Source organism: Myotis daubentonii, chromosome 15 (genome assembly GCF_963259705.1).
Source record: "Myotis daubentonii chromosome 15, mMyoDau2.1, whole genome shotgun sequence".
NCBI classification, from domain to species: domain Eukaryota; kingdom Metazoa; phylum Chordata; class Mammalia; order Chiroptera; family Vespertilionidae; genus Myotis; species Myotis daubentonii.
This window is the reverse complement of record NC_081854.1, coordinates 20825878-20846594: the sequence shown is the minus strand read 5'-3', so window position 1 is coordinate 20846594 and position 20717 is coordinate 20825878. Positions and strand designations below refer to the sequence as shown.

At 53.9% G+C, this 20717-nt stretch overlaps 3 protein-coding genes and 1 pseudogene across 3 annotated transcripts; 3 read left to right on the top strand and 1 right to left on the bottom strand.

The window, feature by feature from the left end:
- Positions 1–2198: 2198 nt before the first annotated feature.
- LOC132217370 (interferon lambda-4-like) lies at positions 2199–3834 on the top strand (annotated as a pseudogene).
- A 5401-nt stretch (positions 3835–9235) lies between these two features.
- LOC132216356 (interferon lambda-3-like) lies at positions 9236–11489 on the top strand. Its single transcript, XM_059665520.1, has 6 exons — positions 9236–9758; positions 9860–10041; positions 10366–10443; positions 10688–10831; positions 10933–11016; positions 11104–11489. Exons 1-6 carry the CDS (start codon positions 9749–9751, stop codon positions 11200–11202), a joined length of 597 nt encoding a protein of 198 aa, XP_059521503.1. The 5' UTR covers positions 9236–9748; the 3' UTR covers positions 11203–11489.
- Positions 11490–13880: 2391 nt separating this feature from the next.
- LOC132217369 (F-box only protein 50-like) lies at positions 13881–18320 on the top strand. The gene is made up of 6 exons (XM_059667493.1): positions 13881–13934; positions 16289–16421; positions 16501–16552; positions 17163–17258; positions 17777–17915; positions 18039–18320. The coding sequence occupies exons 1-6, from the start codon at positions 13881–13883 to the stop codon at positions 18177–18179; spliced, it is 615 nt and encodes a 204-aa protein (XP_059523476.1). The 3' UTR covers positions 18180–18320.
- A 927-nt stretch (positions 18321–19247) lies between these two features.
- LOC132216913 (syncollin-like) lies at positions 19248–20640 on the bottom strand. Its single transcript, XM_059666603.1, has 2 exons — positions 20246–20640; positions 19248–19416 (listed from the first exon to the last, which is right to left on the bottom strand). Exons 1-2 carry the CDS (start codon positions 20638–20640, stop codon positions 19407–19409), a joined length of 405 nt encoding a protein of 134 aa, XP_059522586.1. The 3' UTR covers positions 19248–19406.
- Between the last annotated feature and the right edge of the window lie 77 nt (positions 20641–20717).

Sequence of the window (20717 nt, the reverse complement as noted above, 5' to 3'; positions counted from 1 at the left end):
ACTATCAACAAGGCCTCCACACTCTAATTAGCCGTGACTATTCGGCAACTGTGGTGTGGTTCCCACAGTCACTCAAGATTCACCAGGAATGATTTGGGGGAGGGGCTTTGCCGAAAAGAAGGCATGAGAAATTTTTGTTTGGCTGGCAACAATGGTGTCTCTTTTATCCAGTTTAGAGGCAAGGATAAAGTTTCCTCTCTTATTTGACAGTTCACATGTTAGAGCTTTTTATTTTATTTTTTTTAATACATATTTTTTTATTGATTTCAGAGAGAAAGGGAGAGGGAAAGATAGAAACATTAATGATGAGAGAGAATCATTGATCGACTGCCTCCTGCACACCCCTTACTGGGGATCGAGCCTGCAGCTGAGGCATGTCCCCTTGACCAGAACCAAACTGGAGTCCCTTCAGTCCTCAGGCTGACACTCTATCCCCTGAGTCAAACTGGCTAGGGCAGCTGTGAATAAAAAAAAAAAAAAGACCGTATCCTTTTATGTAATGATGTTTACTTTGTATTTATATTAGTTCACACAAACACTCCATCCATGCTTTTGTTCCGGCCCTCCGGTCCAGTTTAAGAACCCATTGTGGCCCTCGAGTCAAAAAGTTTGCCCACCCCTGGGCTAGGGGGATAATTTTATTTTTAAATATATTTTTATTGCTGATAATACTACAGATATCTCCCATTTCTCCCCTCTTAACTCCCTCCTCCCAGCCCCTACCCCTCCACCCCTGGTCTTCACTACCCTATTGCCTGTGTCTATGAGCTATGCATATAAGTATATAAGTTCTTTGGTTTATCTCTTCTCATCCCCTCTAATCCACATCAAGGTATGTTAATCTATTCCATGCTTTGGGTCTTATTTTGTTGGCCAATTTATTTTATTCATTAGAATCCACAAATAAGTGAGATCATGTGATGTTTGTCTTTCTCAGATTGGCTTATTTTATTTAGCATATTTTCCAGGTCCCTCCATGCTGTCCCAAAGGATAAGAGATCCCTCTTTTCTACAGCTGCATAGTATTCCATAGTGTACATGTCCACAGCCTATTTATCCATTCATCTACTGATGGGCACTTGGGCTGTTTCCAGATCTTAGCTATTGTAGGTAATGCTGCTATGAACATAGGGTGCATACATCCTACATCCTTTCTGATTGGTGTATTGGGGTTTTTAGGATATATTCCAAGAAGAGGGATCACTGGGTTAAATGGAAGTTCCATTTTTTATTTTTTGAGGAAATTCCATACTGTTTTCCATAGTGGCTGCACCAATCTGCATTCCCACCAGCAGTGAACTAGTGTTCCTTTCTCCACATCCTTGCCAGCACTTGTGGTTCATTGATTTCTTTTTTATTATTATTGATTTCAGAGAGGAAATGAGAGGGAGAGTAAGATAGAAACATCCATGATGAGAGAGAGAAGCATTGGCTGCCTCCTGCATGCCCCCTATTGGTGATCAAGCCCGCAACTCAGGCATGTGTCCTTGACCAGAATCAAACCTGGGGCCCTTCAGTCTGCAGGTCAACGCTCTATCCATTGAGCCCAACCGGCTAGGGCCATTGCTTTTTTTTGATAGATCATTCTGACAGGTGTGAGGTAATATATCATTTTGGTTTTAATTTGCATTTATCTGATGATTAGTGACTTTGAACATTTTTTCATGTCTCTTGGCCATTTTTATGTCCTCTTTGGAGAAATGTCTATTCAGGTCCTCTGCACATTTTTCATTGGACTGTTTGTCTTCCTTTTGTTGAGTTGTATGAGTACTTCATATATTTTGGACATTAACCCCTTATCAGATGTATCATTGGCAAATATGTTCTCCCATACACTGGGCTCCCTTTCATTTTGGTGATGGTTTCTTTTGCTGGGCAGAAGCTTGTTATTTTGATGTAGTCCCATTTATTTTCTCCTTAGTTTCCTTTGCCCTAAGAGATGTATCCATAAACGTATTGCTACGTGAGATGTCTGAGATTTTACTGCCTATGTTCTCCTCTAAGATTTTTATGGTTTCATGCCTTACATTTAAGTCTTTTATCCATCTTGAGTTTATTCTGGTGTATAGTGTAAGTTAATGGTCTAGTTTCATCTTTTTGCCTGTGTCTGTCCAGTTTTCCCAACACCATTTGTTGAAAAGACAGTCTTGACTCCACTGTATGTTCTTGCCTTCTTTGTCAAACATTTATTGACCATGATGGTGTGGGTCAATTTCAGGGATATCTGTTCTGATCAACTGGTCTATATGCCTGTTCTTGTGCCAATACTAGGCAGCTTGGTTGTAATGGCTTTGTAGTATAGTTTGATATTCCATACTGTGAATCCTCCTACTCCGCTCTTCTTTCTCAGGATTGCTGCAGCTATTCGGGGTCGTTTATGGTTCCATATAAATTTTGGGAGTATTTGTTCTACTTCAGTGAAGTATGGGGCTCTGGGTCTTGGTGACAGTGAACGTGGTGGCGACCCCGGTGTGACCGAACCCAGGCGCTGCTCCTTCTCTCACTACCGCTGGTTGGACCCCAGGGCGCTGGAGGCGGTCAAGGCGCTGAGGGACCACTACGTGAGTGATGCCCAGACCCCCAGTCCCAGGGGATGCTGGTCCCGCCAGGGTCAGGATCCTGGTCCCTATCCCGAGGGCCCTGGCATCCTAGAGTCACGCAGGCGCATCTCAGATCTCAGGTCTGAATTCTGACCAGCTGCATCCTAAGCACAGAAAGCACCTTCCTGCCACTCACAAAAGGGCGCCCCCGGAGGACCCTGCTCACGTCGGGGTGCAGCGTCCGCAAGGGGTGCATTTCATTCCCCTTTCCGGTCCTCGTCCTCGGGGAGCTCTGAGGCTCCGTGCACAGTACGCACGACCACCCTGCACCACACAGTCGGGTCACGGGCATGAATCCCCGACTTCCCCGCACTTCAGGGCTCAGGCGAGGGGCGCAGCCTCAGCCCCACCATTGTCCCGCCCAGGAGGAAGAGATGCTGCTGGAGGCCGCGGAACTGCTCCTTCCGCCAAAGGAGGGGTCCCCCGCTGCCCTGGGTGAGGCCCGCGTGTCGGCGTGGGGTGGGCGTTGGAGGGGGGGGGGGCAGGGCGGCGGTCGCGGCGTCTCTACTCCTCCAAGTCCCCGCAGTCGTGCGCACGGCTCCGCCTGGTGGCCCGGGGCCTCTCGGACGCCCAAGCCGTGCTGAGCAGCCTGCCCAGCCCGGAGCTGTTTCCCGGCTTCGCCCCAACCCTGGAGCTGCTGGCGTCCGCGAGGAGGGACATGGTGGCCTGAGTGAGTGCCCCCCGCGCCCGGCCCCTGCACCCCGCACCCGCCTGCTCTGCGCTCTCCCCCCTCAGCTAGGTCGCCCGGGGCCCATCTGTCTCGCGGAGCCCCAACCCGTCCACACACAATTCGCGTCCCGCTGGTGTCCGCAGGGCTGGGCTGGGAGGCTCGTGGGCTGAGTCGGTGGGAGACTGGGTCCCTTCGCCTCCTTGGTTTACTTCATGTGCCCCCTCCAGCTCGAGTTGGTGCGGCCAGGTTCCTCAAGGAAGTCCCCGCGGGCACCCAGGAGGCGTCCCCAAAGGCGGAGACCTGTGAGTGGCGCGGGCGCGGAGCCGGTAGCCAGCAGGGCTGGGGCTGGGTGCGGGGGTGGGGGTAGGGGGTCGCGTGTGGTGGAGCGGCCAGGAGCCGAGGGTCCCTCGATGAGGAAATCGCTGCCTCAGCCCCGCTTCGCTTCCTTCCCGGGTTCCAGGACTCGCCTCGGTGCCATGAAGCCACCATCATCTTCAACCTCCTGCGCCTGCTCACGTGGAACCTGAAGCTGGCGGCGCGCTCAGGGCCTTGCCTCTGACCCGACTGTGAGGCGGGCCCCGCGGCTCTGCAGGCGGGCGGCTTAGGTCGGGGCTCTGTGCTGCCCTCTGGTCCAGGCAGGTCTCCAGCCAGTGGGCGCCCGCGCTCAGGAGACTCTGCCGCCGCCGCTGGCCTCACCTCGATGCCTGTGCTGAGCCCACCGTGAAGTGCGGGGACATTTCCAAGAGGACAGCGCGTCCCCTGGGAGCAGGGACATGTCTGTGGAAGGCATTGCCCTGAAGACCCGCCAGGGGCCTTGTGTGGCAGGAAGAGACTTGAGTCCTGAGTCCACGGGGGACGCTGACCCCACGTACCATGGGCAAGGCTCTACTTCTCTGGGTACCAGCAGCCCAGGACCGAGTCTCCAGGACAGTTCCCACGCCCTGGTTTGAGCCTTCAGTGTCTCCTATGAGATTCTATGAATCTGTGACTCCTGCAGCTCTCCACTGGAGAGGCCTGGTCCCTCAGGGTGAGGCAGTGACAGCGCCCGAAGTCCTTAGGTTACTGCAGAATTTTGGATTCTGTCATCCGTGTTTCCTTTGTATTTGTGAAATCCCTGAGTAATGGGCTACTCTTTCATTATTAAATACTAGAGGCCCGGTGCACAAAAATTTGTGCACTCGGGGGGGAGGGGGTTCCCTCAGCCCGGCCTGTGCCCTCTCGCAGTTTGGGACCCCTTGGAGATAATGACCTGCTGGCTTAGGCCTGCTCCTGCGTGGCAGAGGACAGGCCCAATCCCTAGGTGCAGCCCCTTCTTGGGCTCAGAGCAGGGATGATTGGGGAGTTGGGGCACCGCCCCCTGTCATGCACAGAGCAGGGCGGATCGGGAGGTTGGGATGCCACTCTCAGTCACGCTCAGGGTAGGGCCGATAGGGGGGTTGGGGCACCGCCCCCTGTCACACTTAAGGCAGGGTCGATGGGGAGGTTGCGGCATCACCCCCTGTCATGCACAGAGCAGGGCCAATCAGGGGGTTGGGGCGCTTCCCCCTGTCTTGCACAGAGCAGGGCCCATTAGGGGGGTTGGGGCTCTGTACCCTGTCACGCACAGAGCAGGGCCCATTGGGGGTTGGGGAGCTCCCCACTGTCACACACAGAGCAGGGCTGATCAGGGGGTTGGGGTGCTGCCCCCTGTCACACACAGAGCCGCAGGGCAATCAGGGGGTTTGGGCGCTGCCCCCTGTCATGCTGATCCCGGTGCTGGGAGGCATATTACCCTTTTACTATATAGGATAGAGGCCTGGTGCATGGATGGGGGCTGGCTGGTTTGCCCTGAGGGTGTCCTGGATCAGGGTGGGGTTCCCCACTGGGGTGCCTGGCCAGCCTGGGTGAGGGAATGATGGCTGTTTGCAGCTGGTCACACACCCTTCAAGGTGGGGGTCCCCACTGGGGTGCCTGGCCAGTCTGGGTGAGGGGCTGAGGGCTGTTTTCAGGCTGGCAGGTGACTGAAGCTCCCAACTGCTCCTTTTTTTCTTTTTCTTTTTTTTTTTTATTCTGGGCCAGCTTTAGCTCTGGCTCCAGCTCTGAGGCCTCGGCTGCTGAAAGCAGGTATCTGGTTTGTTTGGGTTCTATAATCGAAACACTATCAACTCCAGCTCTGAGATCCCGGCGGGCTGAAAGCAGGTTTCTGGGCTTTTGTTTAGCTTCTATATTTGTAACAATGTTTTAAACTGCAAGCTCAGAGGCCGGCAAGGCAGGCAGGGAACGTTGGAGTCCTCCGTCACTGAAGCAAGCAAGCCTCATGTTAACTTCAAGCTGCCTGGCTGCCAGCCGCCATCTTGGCTGGCAGTTAATTTGCATATCTTGCTGATTAGCCAATGGGAAGGGTAGCGGAGATACGGCTAATTAACACGTTTCTCTTTTATTAGATAGGATTCTTGCATTAACACTGATTGTTCACCTGTGATCACTCTGAGTGGCACTTTCAGTTAAAAATGCTCAGCCAGGGCAATCAGGTGACTTGAGTGCAACTCTGACCCTGCCTCTTAATCATAGTGTGACTGGGCAAATTACTTCTCTGTGGCCTCAGTTTCCTCATCTATACCGTGGCATTATCATCCTTCCTTTGCGGACGAGTCATGTACATTGAAGTAGCATTTATTCAGCTTCTAGTGGAGGCCATAGGATGGTCTCTATTAAATAACCACACACACCTCAATACACAAGTGATTGCACTTCTTTATTTGTCCAAGCCTGTGGGCTGGAGAGCTTTGCTGCCAACTGCAGGGCTCCTTGTCAAGGTCACACAGCAGATGAGGGTAGAGCCAGGTTTGCATCCCAACCCTTCAGCTCCATGGTTCATGCTCTTTAAAAAAAAAATACATATAGATAGATAGATAGATATAGATAGATATATAGATACTAGGGGCGGGGGGATTGTCCCTCAGCCCAGCCTGCCCCCTCTCACATACTGGGAGCCCTCAGGCATTGACCCCCATCACCCTCCAATCACAGGATCAGCCCCTTGCCCAGGACTGACGCCTCTGGCTGAGGCGTCCGGCCCGGGCAGCGGGGACCCGCAGCTGCAGTGGCCCCGCGATCGTGGGCTTCACTTTAGGCCCAGGCAAGGGACCCCTAGCTCCCGGGACTGCCAGCTTCGACCGTGCCCAGCTCCCATCGCTGGCTCCACCCCTACTTCTTGCTATCACTGGCCAGGGCAGAAAAGGCACCTGATTCTCCGATCATGGCTGGGGAGCAGGGCAAAGGCGGCCCTGGGGCCGCCTTTGCCCTGCCCCCCAGCTCTTAGCTCCCCCCTGGGTTTCCGATCACTGTCAGTGGCAGGGGGCTTCTTCCTGCTTTCCCTTTCGCCTCCCTGCATTGTGCCTACATATGCAAATTAACCGCCATCTTGTTGGCAGTTAACTGCCAATCTTAGTTGGCAGTTAATTTGCATATAGCCCTGATTAGCCAATGAAAAGGGTAGCTCATACGCCAATTACCATTTTTCTCTTTTATTAGTGTTGATAGATATATATAGATATATATAATCCCTAGCCTGCTGGCTCACTGGATTGAGCATTGGCCTGCAGACTAGGGGGTCCTGGGTTCAATTCTGGTAAAGGGCACATGCCCAGATTGGGGGCTGGATCACCAGTTGGGGGAATGCAGGAGGCAGCCAATCAATCATTCTCTTTCATCAATGTTTCTATCTCTATCCCCCTCTCTGAAATCAATACAAATATATTAGTATATAAAATCAAATTAAAATATTTTTAATTGATTTAAGAGAGAGGAAGGGAGAGGGAGAAAGATAGAAGCATCAGTGGTGAGAGAGAATCATTGACCAGCTGCCTCCTGCACACCCCCTACTGGGGACTGAGCACACAATCTGGGTATGTGTCGTGACTAGGGATCCAACCCTGACCTCCTGGTTAATTGGTGGACATCAACCACTGACCACACAGGCTGGGCCGGAGACTATTTTTAAAATACGTCACAACACTAAGCTTCTCATTCACTCTATCAATGTTACTTATATTTAAAAATAGAGGCCTGGTGCATGAATTTGTGCACGGTGGGATCCCTAAGCCTGGCCAGCGATCAGGACTGAGCAGGGCCATCTTACCCAGTCCCATAGGGGCCTGCCAGCCATGGGGAGGTACCAGGGGAGGTTGGTCAGTCTTGGGAGGTCGTCTGTGGGAGAGTACTAACCACCAGGAGGCAGCTCCTGTATTGAGCGTCTGCCACCTGGTGGTTAGTGCGCATCATAGCAACTGGTCACCGGTCATTGTGATCATTCTGGTGGCTCAGTCATAACGGTTGCTTAGACTTTTATCCTATACTAGAGACCCAGTGCATGAAATTCATGCATGGGGGCAGGGGGTCCCCTCAGCTCAGCCTGCACCCTCTCTAATCCAGGAGCCCTCGGGGGATGTCTGACTGCCATCAAGGCTAAACCGGCAGTCAGACATCCCTCTCACAATTGGGACCGCTGGCTCCTAACTGCTCACCTGCCTGCCTTCCTGGTCACCCCTAACTGGCTCCCCTGCCAGCCTGATTACCCCTAACCATTTCTGCCTGCTGACCTGATCACCCCAAACTGCTCCCCCTGCCGGACTGGTCACCCCTCACTGTCCCCCCTGCTACCCTGGTCGCCCCACGCAGCTTGCTTCTTCAGTCGTTTGGTCATCCCTCACCACTCCCCTGCTAGCCTGGTCACCCCTCACAGCCTGCTGCTCAGTCGTTTGGTTGTCCCTCACTAACACCCCTGCCGGTCTTGTCGCCACACTCAGTCTGTTTGGTCATCCATTTGGTTTTTTCAGATGTGACGGCCCCTGGCTCTTTATATAGAGAGATAATAAAAGCTTAATATGCAAATCCTCCCCTCGGCCTAGAGTTCCACAGGGTGTTCGACCTGGAAGCAGGGCTAACCAACTGCCCACGGCTCCTCCCCCTGGCCAGCCCTGACCCAGATTGGCCGCCACCACCCCTATCAGGGCAGGCTGGCCGGACCCCACTCATGCACGAATTTGTGCACTGGGCCTCAAGTATATATAGATGTAGGCAAACTACATTGTGCCCCTAATGTTATCATGGGTTCAGTACTATATTGTGGCAAAGCCTCCGTGATGGAGTGAGGCATCAAGTACTCCCAGATCAGGAGTAGGGGGTGTCTTTTTTTCTTTTCAGATCATGACATAGCTCACTCCCTCACTTCTCACTTTATGTTTTTGCTCAAATGTGACTTTTCTGGCCTAATTCAGTGCAGCCCCCTCCTACACTCTGCTGTCACCTCACATTTGTGCTTTCATTTTCTGTTACCTGATGTAATATACAGTGAGTGCTTACCCCTCCCCTACTCTCCTCTAGTAAGAAGGCCCAGGAGTCCTGGCTGGTGTGACTCAGGGTTGGAGCGTCCTCCCCTGTGAAAGGTCGCTGGTTCAATTCCTGGTTAGAGGACATGCCCAGGTTTTGGGTTCTGTTCCCAGTGGGGATATGTGCAGGAAGCCACCGATCAATATTTCACACTCACATTGATGTCTCTCTCTCTCCCTCTCCCTCTCCCTCTGTAAAGATCAATACAATAAAGTTGTTGTTTTTTGAAAAGCTCCGACCAGTGTTGTTTTATGGGATATCTTTCCAATACTCTGATCCTGGCACGTTGAGCAGTGCCTGAAACAAAGTAGGGGCTGGGTAATACTTGATGAATGAATGAAGGCATTTGTCACACTGACAGGATCCCTTGAAGCCCTTGGCTACACCCGGATTCCCTAGCAGAGACTCCTATCCCTGGGTCCTTCTGTGTCTGGACAATTAAAGATGTTTGTTTGTCAACCTCCTCTCCTCCACTTCATTCACAGCCCCTAAGGGGAAAAGGGGAAAGAGCTGATCTCTTAACTCTGGGCTGCTTTGTGTTGCTGACTCTCCCATACACCCTCTCCAGCCTTCTCCCTTTGTCTTCTCCCCTCCCTTGACAGCCCCCTTCTCAGAAGGGGCAACAGCCCTGGAGGTGCTTTCCTCCTCCTCTCCCTGCACGGGGGTGTCCTGCAGAAAGGCAACCCCTCTTTGTGGGGCTGAGGCTGCCCTAATCCTGAGATTCCTCTTGGGACCTCACCTCCTGTAGGTGAGCCTGAGTGTGTGTCACTTTCTGTTTCAGCTCCAGCTGCTCACCTGGCTCAAGGCCCCGCCCTGCACGGGCTTCCCCAGCCTGGGGCCTCCCCTAATGGCAGGTATGTTTCCATTTTTCTACATCAGCTGGGATTGCCTGCCTGTGCAGGCTAAAAGCTGCACCATGGAGCTCAGTGAGGAATTGCATCGCTGCCTAGCTGGAAGTTCGGGCACACAGACCGAGCAGCAGGCTGAGACCCAGAAAAGGAGACTGAGGCCAGAGACACCACACAAGGCTGAGTGAGACCCAGGAGACAGCCTCTGAGAGGACACTTGGATCCCCACTTGGAATACAGACCAGAGACCAGAGACCAGGATGAAGCTGGGTGAGCCTCCACATCATTGTCCATGACCCTCACTCGCCACAGCCCCCACCCACAGCCCCTGACACTCTGTCCCCGCATCTGCCCATCCTTCCCTAACACAGACTTGGCTGTGTGTTGTGCGCTGGTGCTGATGCTGATGACCACGGTGCTGACCAGCACAGGAGCAGTTCCCGTCACCACACCACTCCCGACACTCCTGGGTGCAAGGGGCTGCGACATGGCCCAATTCAAGTCTCTGTCCCCACAAGAGATGAAGGCCTTCAGGAGGGCCAAGGACGCCTTGGTGAGTCTTCCTCCCTCTCCCCTGCCTCCCCTCCCCACCCCCATGCTGTGGGCTACCCTCCACCCTTCCCTCTGTGGGTCACAACCCCATTTGGCTAAAGGTGGGCCTGTTCCCTTCCTTCCCTGGGCTACCCTCCACCCTTCACACATGGTCTACCTCCTGCTCTTGCTTTGGGGGCTGACTCTTGCTCTTCTGCCCTGGAGATGCCTCTACCATCCTTTAGGACGTTAGCCCCCTGCTCCTGTTGCTAGCCATCCTCCAAGCCCACTGCGGGGTCAACCTCCAGCCCTCCAGCTGTGGCTGACCTCTGTCCTTGCTCTCCAGGGAGAGTCCCTCCTGCTGAGGAACCAGAGCTGCAGCTCCTGCCCACTCCCCAGGACCTGGGACCTGAGGCAGCTGCAGGTGAGTTGGGAGACTCAGGCCCAGCCCTGCCCTCACCTGGCCCCCCTCCTCTGGCTCCTTAGGTGGCCCCTTCACCTTCTCCTTCTCACTGTTCTCTGTGTCTTTGCCCTCCCCAGCAGTCCCCCTGACCTCTTCTCCTCACCTGCTCACATTGACCTTCCCTCTCTCCTGTCTCCTGCCCTCACCTGCTCCTTCCTCCGCCCTCCTCACCTGTTCTCTCTCACCTGTCCTTCTCCCTGCTCAGGTGTGGGAGCGCCCTGTGGCCTTGGAGGCTGAGCTGGCCCTGACACTGAAGGTCCTGGAGACCGTGGCTAACTCGACCCTGGGGGACCTCCTGGACCAGCCCCTTCACACGCTGCGCCACATCCACTCCAAGCTTCAGGCCTGTGTGAGTGCTCTGGGCTCCCAGGCTCGTCTGTGGGTTCTGACCACCCGTATGTCCCTGTGTGTCTGAGACCCTGTTCACTCACCACCCTCCTTCGCCCACAGGTCCCAGCTCAGTCCACAGCAGGCCCCAGGCCCCGGGGCCACCTCCGCCAATGGCTGCACCGCCTCCAGGAGGCTGAGGAGAAGGTGAGTGACTGGGGCAGGACCAGTTTCTGGGGACAACTGGGGGCCCAGGTGATGAACAGCCACTGACCTGTCCATTCCTCTCCACAGGAATCCCGTGGCTGCCTTCAAGCCTCTGTCGCATCCAACCTCTTCGACCTCCTCGTCGGTGACCTGAGATGTGTCGCTGATGGAGACCTGTGTGCGTGACCCTCAGGCCCACCGGCCTCCTGTCCCAGCATCTTGGGTTTTATTTATGCGTCCCTCACGTTTCTTAATTTATTGCCACCCAACCACTATTTATGTATTTATGTGGGTGAATTGTCAAACTCAGACCCGATAAAATATTTATTTTCTACTTTTTGTAAGAATTGTTCAAATAAATGATAAGAAAATGATGTTTCCTGTGCTGTGGGGGTGTGGGTACGATTGTGCGGATTAGTTTTCTCCCGCCGCCATAACAAGATTTCCCAAACTTAGCATCTTCAGACCACACAAGTTTAGTATCTCACAGCTCCATAGATGAGAGCTCTGGGTGGCCAGCCTCTCCCTCTGCCAGGGGTCTCACAGGGCTGAAATCCAAGTGTGGCTGCTGGGATTCTGCTAGGGAGGCCTTGGGAGGAAGGGTCCACCTCCAAGCTCAGTCAAGCTGTTGGCAGAATTCTCTTCCCTGCAGTGGTAACACTGAGGTTCCCGTTCCCGCTGGCAGAAAGCGTCAGTCAGTCCGCAGCTCCTGCCAGCCTCTCACTGGTCCTCGCACATGGACCTACATCTCAGAGCCTGCAGCCACGGGTCACATCCTTCTCTCGCCTGGAATCCCTCTGACTGCTCCTTCCGCCACATTTCTCTTCTGCCTCCAGCTGGAGCAAGTTCTCTGCTTTTAAGGACTCGGTGTTTAGACGGGGCTCAGGGGGATAATCCAGGACAACCTCTCTCTTTTCACATCTATAAAGCTCAGTTACCTCTGTGAGGGCCTTTTGCCAGGTCACATAAGAGATTCACGGTTTCAGGGTTTGGGCTGGGCGTTGGGGCCACTATTCTCCCACCACAGAACGTGAGTGATTGTGTGCGTGTGTGGTTTCTTTGTGGGTATGTGAGTGGATCACTGAGATGCCTTCTGTTATATGTAAAGCACATGAAATAAAAGTGCCTTATAACAACACTTATCATTGCACGTGATGAGAAGTGCAGACAGCAGGGTCCATTTAGAGCTACATTATTTAACCTGCTCCACAGGCCACATGGAGCTCAGCACTGAAATGTCGCTAGTGCGGGTTGAGCTGTGCTCTACGTATAAAATAGACCCTGGAATTGGAATAGATTTTATTTTAAAAAAATGTTTAGATGATGTCTGCCAAGTTTCTCCTCTGTAAAACTACTATTTTTCTCTTTATAATAAATATGTGGAGGACTTTGAGACTATGCAAATACCTGTTAGTTTTCAAACTGCAACCCATTCATTTTAGCATCCATTGATGATGTCAAAGGGTCTTGGACAGAGGGGGACATACGGGTGCTCAGAGCCCACAGCCTGAATGTTAATATTCTGTCAGTTGTCAAATAACTTCATCCTTCTTCTTGCATTATTCATTGCATTCTACTCTTAGGAAGAGCTGTGCTCCCCTCCGTCATGCATGTATTTGCTAATTGATTTATAACAGCATGGACTACTGAATTCTTATTTCATTCAGTGCATTATAATTCTTTGCTATAACTTCAGTTGATGCTCGAACTGTCCTCAATTAGGCCAATGGGAACCCTTTCAAGATGGCTCCTAAGCCCTTTCCATGTGTCCCCTCATCCTTTGAGCACCTCCTTGCTTTCTGGAATAAGATGTTCCAGGCTCGCCTTGTACTGTCCCTGCCTCAGCTCTGTAACCAGCCTTTTCTTCAAGGAGCTCTGGTTCCTCTTCGTGGAGACAGTATTAAAAAATCGCGATCTGGGTGCTAGGAGGGCTGCTTGTGACAGGAATATTGTTGCTTCTACCCACTCTCTATGGACAAAGCTAGGAAATAGATGGATGTACAGATTTTTTATCCACTGTAAAAAAGTAAAATCTCACTAATAATACATTTCATGTTGATTATACATGTTGAAACAATAATATTTTGAATATATTGGGTCAAATAAAATATATGTAAAAGTAATTTCACACATTTCTCTTTACTTATGAAATGTAGCTGCTAGAAAATGTTAAATGACACACGTGGCTCACATAATATTTAGATGTGAACAGTGCTGCCCTAGAGGACAGGCTGTCATAGTGGGTCCAGGCTCTTACTCTCTGGCTGGTGCTCCATCCTCAGTGTATTAGTACTGTCTCCCCTCATGACCGAAATATGGACGCCACAGCTCCAGTCACCACACAATCATATGACCGCCCACAGAGCTGGAGTGGCAGAGACTCCAGCCAGCGCTCTCTGTGCTTCTTCTCCTCTTCTTCCTTTACTTGGAGAACCCTGGACTTGAAGTGGATTCAAGAGTGTTCCACTAAAACAACATTCTTCAACCGTCCCTGCACCTGTGGCACGAAGTTGTGGCCCATACACACGAGTGAAAGTGATCTGGGCCCCTTTTGAGTTGTTCCTTTAAAGGACATGCCATGCCCTCCTCGTCACCTCTCTCCTTTCTTGCTGAATGACAGAAGTGCTAGCAGCCAGCTTGCTTTGCCTTCAGTGTCTGGGACATGTGCAGTGGCTACAGAGTCCTGTGTTGAGAGCTTACTTCTTTCTTTCAGGAGATGGAATTTGATCCTCTTTCTCTGGGGTTCTCTCCATGATGGGCTCTCTCCTCTCAATTTCCGACTGCTCTCACAGCCTCAGCTCTGGTGTCTGATAACCTGAGTCAATGACTGGTTTTCTGCTTGAGTTCACACTGCCCCTTGCCACATGGACAGAGGCCTGTGCCCAGAGATGTCCCGGGCCAGCACAGTGAAGGGTACAGTGAGCCTGAGGAGGGATGGTGTAGGATTTAGAAAAGACAAAGAGCCCTGACTGGTTTGGCTCAGTGGATAGAGCATCAGCCTGGAGACTGAAGGGTCCCAGGTTCGATTCCAGTCAAGGGCATGTGCCTTGGTTGCGGGCACATCCCCAGTGGGGGGGGGGGGGTGTAGGAGGCAGCTGATCGATGTGTCTCTCTCATCGATGTTTCTAACTCTCTATTCCTCTCCCTTCCTCTCTGTAAAGAATCAATAAAATATATATTTTTTTAAAAAAGAAAAGACAAAGAGAATAAGCTGGGTCTAGGTGCATCTCCTGTTCCTGGCTAAGGCCACACAGAGAGAGATCCAGAAGGCAAGCTGAGCCTTTATTTTATAGCCAGAGGTAAACAAGGTAGGGGTCACAATAGTTACAATGTTCTTGTGAGTTTCACTTGTTTTGGCAGCACTTACTGCACCTGCCACAGCCCATTAGCTCTTTAGGAAGGATCTAGGGAGTGTCATAAGGTCAAGCCTAATTATGCCAGGAGGGCTGTGCACTCTAAGCTGGGACTTGTTTGTGACTTTGCCAATAGGTCAGTCCAAGGCTTAACCTTGTAGCCGCTCCCTACACAGAGGAAAAGCCATATAAACTTAGTCTCACACCTTGGTCTGTTCTTTGAAAGATTCTGCCTGCTTCTGGTCACTCTCCAGTGCCTTCAAATAGTTGTGTTTTCAAAAACCGTTTGCCCAGAGTTTGTCATTGTTATCCATGGGGGGATAGCCAGCGCCCTCGCAACGTCCCTGCCTCACCTGCCTCTGTGTCGTGCTCACCCTCAGGTGAGTGATTGTCACTAGGGGTCTCTCCCCGGGTCACAGTTCGATGTCAGTGGGGTGGGTGCCAGTGGTGGCTCACTCCATAGCTGCCTGTCTCCTGGGAGCATAGCCGGGCTGTTGTTTCTCCATGTGACTCAGACTTTTCACAGCACCACAGCCCTTGAGTAGATGAACGTCTTACATGGGGCTGGCTGCCCCCAGAGCAGTGTTTAAGGGTCCAGAAGTGAAATCTGAAGGCTGGTTAATGGCTAAGCCTGGAACTGACACTGTGTTCTATTGGTCCAAGGCGTCTTGGCCATGCCCAGATTCAAGGGGATGGTGAAAATAAGACTTCCTCTGGATGGTGGAGTGGCAGTCACATTGCAGCAGAGCATGTGGGAGGGAGGTATTGCTGTGACCATCACTGAGAAATACAATTTGGGCCCAATAGATGTGGGACGAGCTCAGGAGATCTATCTCAGTGCAGTGGCGGATGCAATGGCATGAGCACACTCTGCCTGTGCAAGCTTCCAAGGCACACCGGGAAGTGGCAGTGCCCGCCTGAGCAAACCTCCTAGAGCCCCTACATAGTCCCCTGATCTTTCCTGCTATTGGCTGCCCTAAGGATTGTGTAAACTTCTGATTGGTCTAAAATGTTATATATACTGCTGCACTTACACAATAAACTTAGATCTGCGTCAATGAACCTGGTCTCCGGAGTCGGGCATGCTTCGTTAGGGCTCCGTCGGCCTCACCCCCTGTTCAAATAGACATCCCAGATCCCTCCTTAATACTCGGTACTCTAAGTGTGGCTGGTTAGCGAGAGGGAATGCGTCTGCCGAGGTCCATGCTTGCCTGGATCCCAGAGAAATCCCAGATCCTGACACTTGAGGAGCTTTGCTGAATGTCAGGGATGGAGGCCATGCCTTCAATGGGTGTCATTCGCCGATGCCCTGAATCCTCTGCCACAGGATGATTCCGCCCCACCCAAGACATGCAGGAGCAAGGTCCTGCTCACCAACATTGTTCGCCTAAGCGCCCCCCAGCCCCCCACCCACACCCGAAACTGCTCTTCCTGTGGTGGCCACTCTACCGCAACCTGCTGCGCTCGCCCAACCCCAAAAGTGCCCGTGCCACCAGCCCTAGCTTCTTCCCCAGCGCTGCTTACCCAGACCGTCTGCTCTTCTTCCCCCAGTTCCCTTGTCTCTCTATCCCTATTTCTGTGCCTTTGTCTCTGTTATTTGTACCTCTGTCTGTCCACTTGAGGCTCTGTCCTGCCTGGTATCCCTGCCTCTGTCTCCTTCTGTGCCATGTGTCTCCAGCTCTCCCTGTGTCTCTTGTCACCCAGCTCACTCCCTTCCTCCTGCTCACCCCCTCCTCCCTCCTCCCTCTGCCTATATTCAAAGTGCCTTTTTCTTGGTGCCGCACCAGAACGCACCTGGTCCCTCTCCCCCAGGACATTCTCAGGGCTCCCCCTGGGCCCTGGCTCACTCGACCCTGCCAGACTGGTCTGGCCTGGTGGGTGGCACAGCTTCCTGCCCTTCAGAGGGGCCCTGGGGGTAGGGTGCAGGGAGAGGGTGGACAGGGGCAGCTCCAGCAGGCCTGAGGCCCTGTGTATCACCTGCCCTTTCAGGCATCAACATTTATGAGCCAGCGCCCCCTACTGGCCCCACTCGGCAGCCCCTGGAGACACTGGGTGAGTGCTTGGGGGCTGGTCCCCAGGGGAGGGTGCCCAACACTCTGTGCTTTCTAACCCTTTGCCCCTCCACCTGCAGGCAACTTCCGTGGGTGGTACATTAGGACTGAGCAGCTCCAGCACAACTGCAGGTGAGTGGCCAGGCCCGGGCCTGCGATGGATTCCCTCCTCCAGCCTTCCTTGCTGTGGGACCTGGAGAAAATGACTTTGCCTCTCTGGCACAGTTTCTTGCTCTGTAAACACAGAGTTAGTCACCTGCCCAGAGAATGTCCCTAACACACAGCACAGGCTTTGGCCAGGTCTGGCTTACACATAGTAGGTGTTCCCAAGTAGCAGCTACTATTGTTCCTCTGCTGAGCCCTTCCCCTGGGAGGAGGCGAGTCCCCGGGCCCCGAGAATCTGATCCCCGCTTCTGGGCAGCGGGTGAGATGGTGTAACTCAGGGGCTCAGAGTCACCCTGGCCCAGAGCTTCTTTGTGCTTGACATTGGGCAAGTCACTTCCCTTCTTGAGCCTCAGTTTCCCCACCGCAACACAGGGTTCAGAATGCATCGCCTGCCAAGAGGGTGATGGGAACCGAGACTATAAGGTGCCCAGTGAGGGCCCAGCACCCATACCGGGGTCCCCTGGATATGAGGGTGCTGTGATCAGGTTCCCTGCTCCCTGGGGTCAGGCTGCCCTGGGAGATGCCCGAGAATGCCAGCAGGTCCCAGAGCCCGCCTCCCCTGTGCCCCCTCTCACAGCTGGACGGTGAAGCATCAGTGTGTGGATCTGCTGGCCGAGGGGCTGTGGGAGGAGCTTCTTGATGATGAGCAGCCAGACATTACTGTCATGGACTGGTACGTGCCCCCCCCCCCCCCCAGGGTGCACACAGGGGCTCCCAAAAGCACAACCCCGCCCCGCCCTCCCCTTTGGTCTGAGCCTCCCACCAGGACTCTCCTGTCCCTGCAGGACCCAGCCCTGCCCACCTCTGTGGCCCCTTCTCTCGGACACCTTCAGGATTTGAAATGTGCCAGGCCCAAGGCTGTTCTTTCCTCTTCAGATGCTTGTCTTTCTCAGGACGATTCGTCCTTGTCCTTCAGGAGTCGGTTACAAAAGGCTCCACTGGGAAGCCTTCCCTGACCAGCCCCCATGCTGGTCCTGACTATTCCTGCTGGTCACTGCCTCCCCGCTGGACTATGAATCCCAAGAGGGGGGGCAGGGGCTGTCTTGGTAGCACCAGCCAGCCCAGGGGCACAGGGTCGGCAAGGGGGGTGGGGAGTGTCAGTGAGTGGTGCTAAACGGTGATTGGGGCAAGACATTGGGGTGGGGATGTTGGGTCTGAGGTGGCAGCTGAAGTCCTTCCCCCCACCCCCAGGTTTGAGGACAGCCGGCTGGACGTGTGTGTCTATGAGTTGCACGTCTGGCTGCTGGCAGCTGACCGACACACCATCATTGCTCAGCACCATGTGGCCCCCCGGACCTCTGGGAGGGGCCCTCCTGGCCGCTGGGTCCAGGTGAGACTCCCTGTCCCAGCTGCCAACCCAGACCCGTCCCAAGACCTCACAGAGGGAGGAGGGGGGAGAGCAGAGCTCATCGGTCCCTAATAAGGACTTCTTTCTGACCCGCTGCTGCCACAGGTGTCCCACGTATTCCGCCAGTATGGGCCTGGTGTGCGTTTTGTCCACTTCCTGCACAAGACGAAGAACCGCACGGAGGCTGGTGGGCTGCGGCGAACAAGGGTGACTGACTCCTCCGTGTCTGTGCAGTTCAGGGAGTGACTGGCTGTTTTGACCCCTTGTCTCATCCTGAGTGTCTGACTTCATCGCCCTCCCCACCCCCGCCCCCCGAACGTCTGAATCTTTGGCATTTCCCCTGCACTCTCAGGGCTCCAGGAGGGCAGGAACCATGTCTTCCCAAGGCAGTGCTCGACAGATACTAGGTGCTCAATAAACCCTTGTTGACTAAACCAGTAAACACCTGTGCCCAAGGATTCTGAGTATTTTGCCATCTTTGCTCCTTAGAACTTCGCTGAGCTCCCAGCCCACTCATACACCCTCTGCTCTGTGATCCTCCAGCACCTCACACCTCCTCCACCTCCCACACCTCCCTTGACCTCTGATCTCTTCACATACCCCCACCTTATGGTCTCTTAGCATCTCCACCTTCCTCTTTCCCCCACATTTCTTAGCTCTCAGAATCCCCCCGAATTCTCCTCCTCCATCCAACCCCAAGTTGTCCTTCCCCGTGGGCTGTACCCATATCTTTCCTTCCCCAAGACCCACAATTCTCTTCTTTAGCTTCTCCTAAGAGCCCCCAAACCCAGGTATCCATCAAGGGCCCCATCCCTGGGGGTGGGGGTGAGAATAGGTTGCAAAGTCACATTTGCAGAAATATGCAAATTTGCACTAAAGTGTCTTCCATGTGTAGGGGAGGGGAGGGTTGAAGGATTAAATAACCCATAAGTCCTAGGCTCTGGCCAGATCTCGCAACAGACCCTGGCCTGGCCTGGGCTGGTCCTTGAAGGCCTCCTGCTGTCTCATGCATGAATCCTGAGACTGGAGGTCCCTGGCAGGCCAGAGCAGCTGGGATCACTCAGGGAAGGGCTGTGCACCAAAAGGTCTGGGAAGCATGTCAATGTCTAATTATCAGCAGCAGTGCCATTGCATGCCACACATGCTTCCTGTGGGCGTGTGTCTTTGTGCACACTTAAATCCATGTCAGAATCTATGGGTGCGTCCCCAATCACAGCACTGCCCCAGGTAGGGCTGATCCTGGCATGACCACCCTGCTATCTCCCCATCCTGGGTGGACTTGGGTCCCAAGCACAAGCAGATGGCAGACAGGGGCAACTTCATAAGGACTGTATTGCAGGGAAGGCAGGGTGGGAAGGGGGCGGGCAGAAAGCTCTCTTGTTTGGGACTTGGGGCCCTCAGCAGGCCCAGGGACAAGGCTGGGTGAGGGGCTCCTCGTTCTGTAGGGGCTGGAGATGAGGGGCCTCTGAGGCATCAGTTGCACCTGCAACAGAATAAAAACTTATCACCAGGAAATGCCAGGGTCTCAAAGATCTGTGGCTTGTGGAGCTCTAGAGCCTGAGATAAGGTGTGGGCTGGGCTGGGCGGGGCTTCCACTTCAGGAGCGGGGGTCTCCTGGAGCTCTTGTGGGCGGGTGTGGTGGTTTGGAGGCTACTGTGGCTAGACTTAGGGTCCCAAGTCTGTGAGTTTGCATATGTGAGTGCAGGGTGGGCTCAGGGCTCCAAATGCTCCAGAACCTTCCCAAGGACCCTGGGACTGGGTCCTGGTTTTGAGGCCGTCCTAGAGGGTGTGGGTGGTTAGGGAGCATAAGGGCCAGACAGGGTGTCCCCAGATATGAGTCTGGGGTCTTGAGGTCTGGGTCAGATGTAGAGTCTGGGAAGCCTGAGGCAGCTCTGAGATCTGATGATTTGGGGAGAGGGAAGAACTGGCTTTGGTTCTGGGACTCCAGGGTGAGGGGGTGAATGGCTCCACATCCCAAGCTAGACTGGGCAGCTCAGGAGTTAGTGGCCCTCCCTGGACAGTGTAGCTGTGGGTAGGCAGGTGGGGGTTCCGGAAGGTTGTGGGGGGGCTCCCTAAATGGAGGGGGTTGCGTCACTTCTGAGTGTGAGAATCCCAGAACTGGTCTGAGAGATCCAAGGGGCATGGGCTTGGGGGAGGGATGCGGGTGAGAAGGGGCCTCCAGGATGGGTCTAGGGATTCCCAATTTGGGTCAGGGACTCAGGGGTCTGGGCAAACTGAAGCTGGGGGTGGTGGTGGGCTGGGTTCTGTGCTGTGGAAGCAGTGTGCGCACTGGCACGGGGACAGGAGGGCACCTGCAGTAGATGGAGGCGATGGCGTTGGACCAGTGGCCAAAGATGCCCCTGCGGTACTCTTCAAGGCGCGGGTAGGTGCCTGACTTGAACTTGCGAGTTTTGCCACCCTTGCCACTTCGGGACCACACCGTGAGCTCACAGCGCGGGGCCACCACGAGTGAGGAGATGATGTTCCTCCATTCATAGGGCAGGAAGGGCAGGTCGCTGTCTGTCTCTATGGTCAGCTCCGCACCTTGGCAGCAGTTCTCATAATATGGGTCGCTCTTGTCATAGACCTTGGCGCACGTACGTGTCCCACTGGGCTTCTTGAGGTCAGCGGCTGCCGGGCAGGCGCCTCGGACACCGGGGATGGCCACCAGGGCCAGCGCCAGCAGCAGTGGGCACAGCGGGGCCATGGTGACGCTGCAGGGCTGCGCCCCTGAGCGCTTTTATGCTCCTGACCTGTGGGAAGGGACAGCTGCAAGATTAGGAC

Excerpts from the sequence above, each read along its gene's own strand:
- LOC132216356 (XM_059665520.1), top strand. Across the intron at positions 10,832-10,932 it reads ACTCCAAGCTTCAGGCCTGT|GTCCCAGCTCAGTCCACAGC; the intron begins GTGAGTGCTCTG and ends CTTCGCCCACAG. Across the intron at positions 11,017-11,103 it reads TCCAGGAGGCTGAGGAGAAG|GAATCCCGTGGCTGCCTTCA; the intron begins GTGAGTGACTGG and ends TCCTCTCCACAG.
- LOC132217369 (XM_059667493.1), top strand. The coding sequence starts at position 13,881 with ATGGACAGAGGCCTGTGCCCAGAGATGTCCCGGGCCAGCACAGTGAAG. Across the intron at positions 16,553-17,162 it reads CAGCTCCAGCACAACTGCAG|CTGGACGGTGAAGCATCAGT; the intron begins GTGAGTGGCCAG and ends CCCCTCTCACAG. Across the intron at positions 17,259-17,776 it reads GACATTACTGTCATGGACTG|GTTTGAGGACAGCCGGCTGG; the intron begins GTACGTGCCCCC and ends CCCCACCCCCAG.
- LOC132216913 (XM_059666603.1), bottom strand. The coding sequence starts at position 20,640 with ATGGCCCCGCTGTGCCCACTGCTGCTGGCGCTGGCCCTGGTGGCCATC.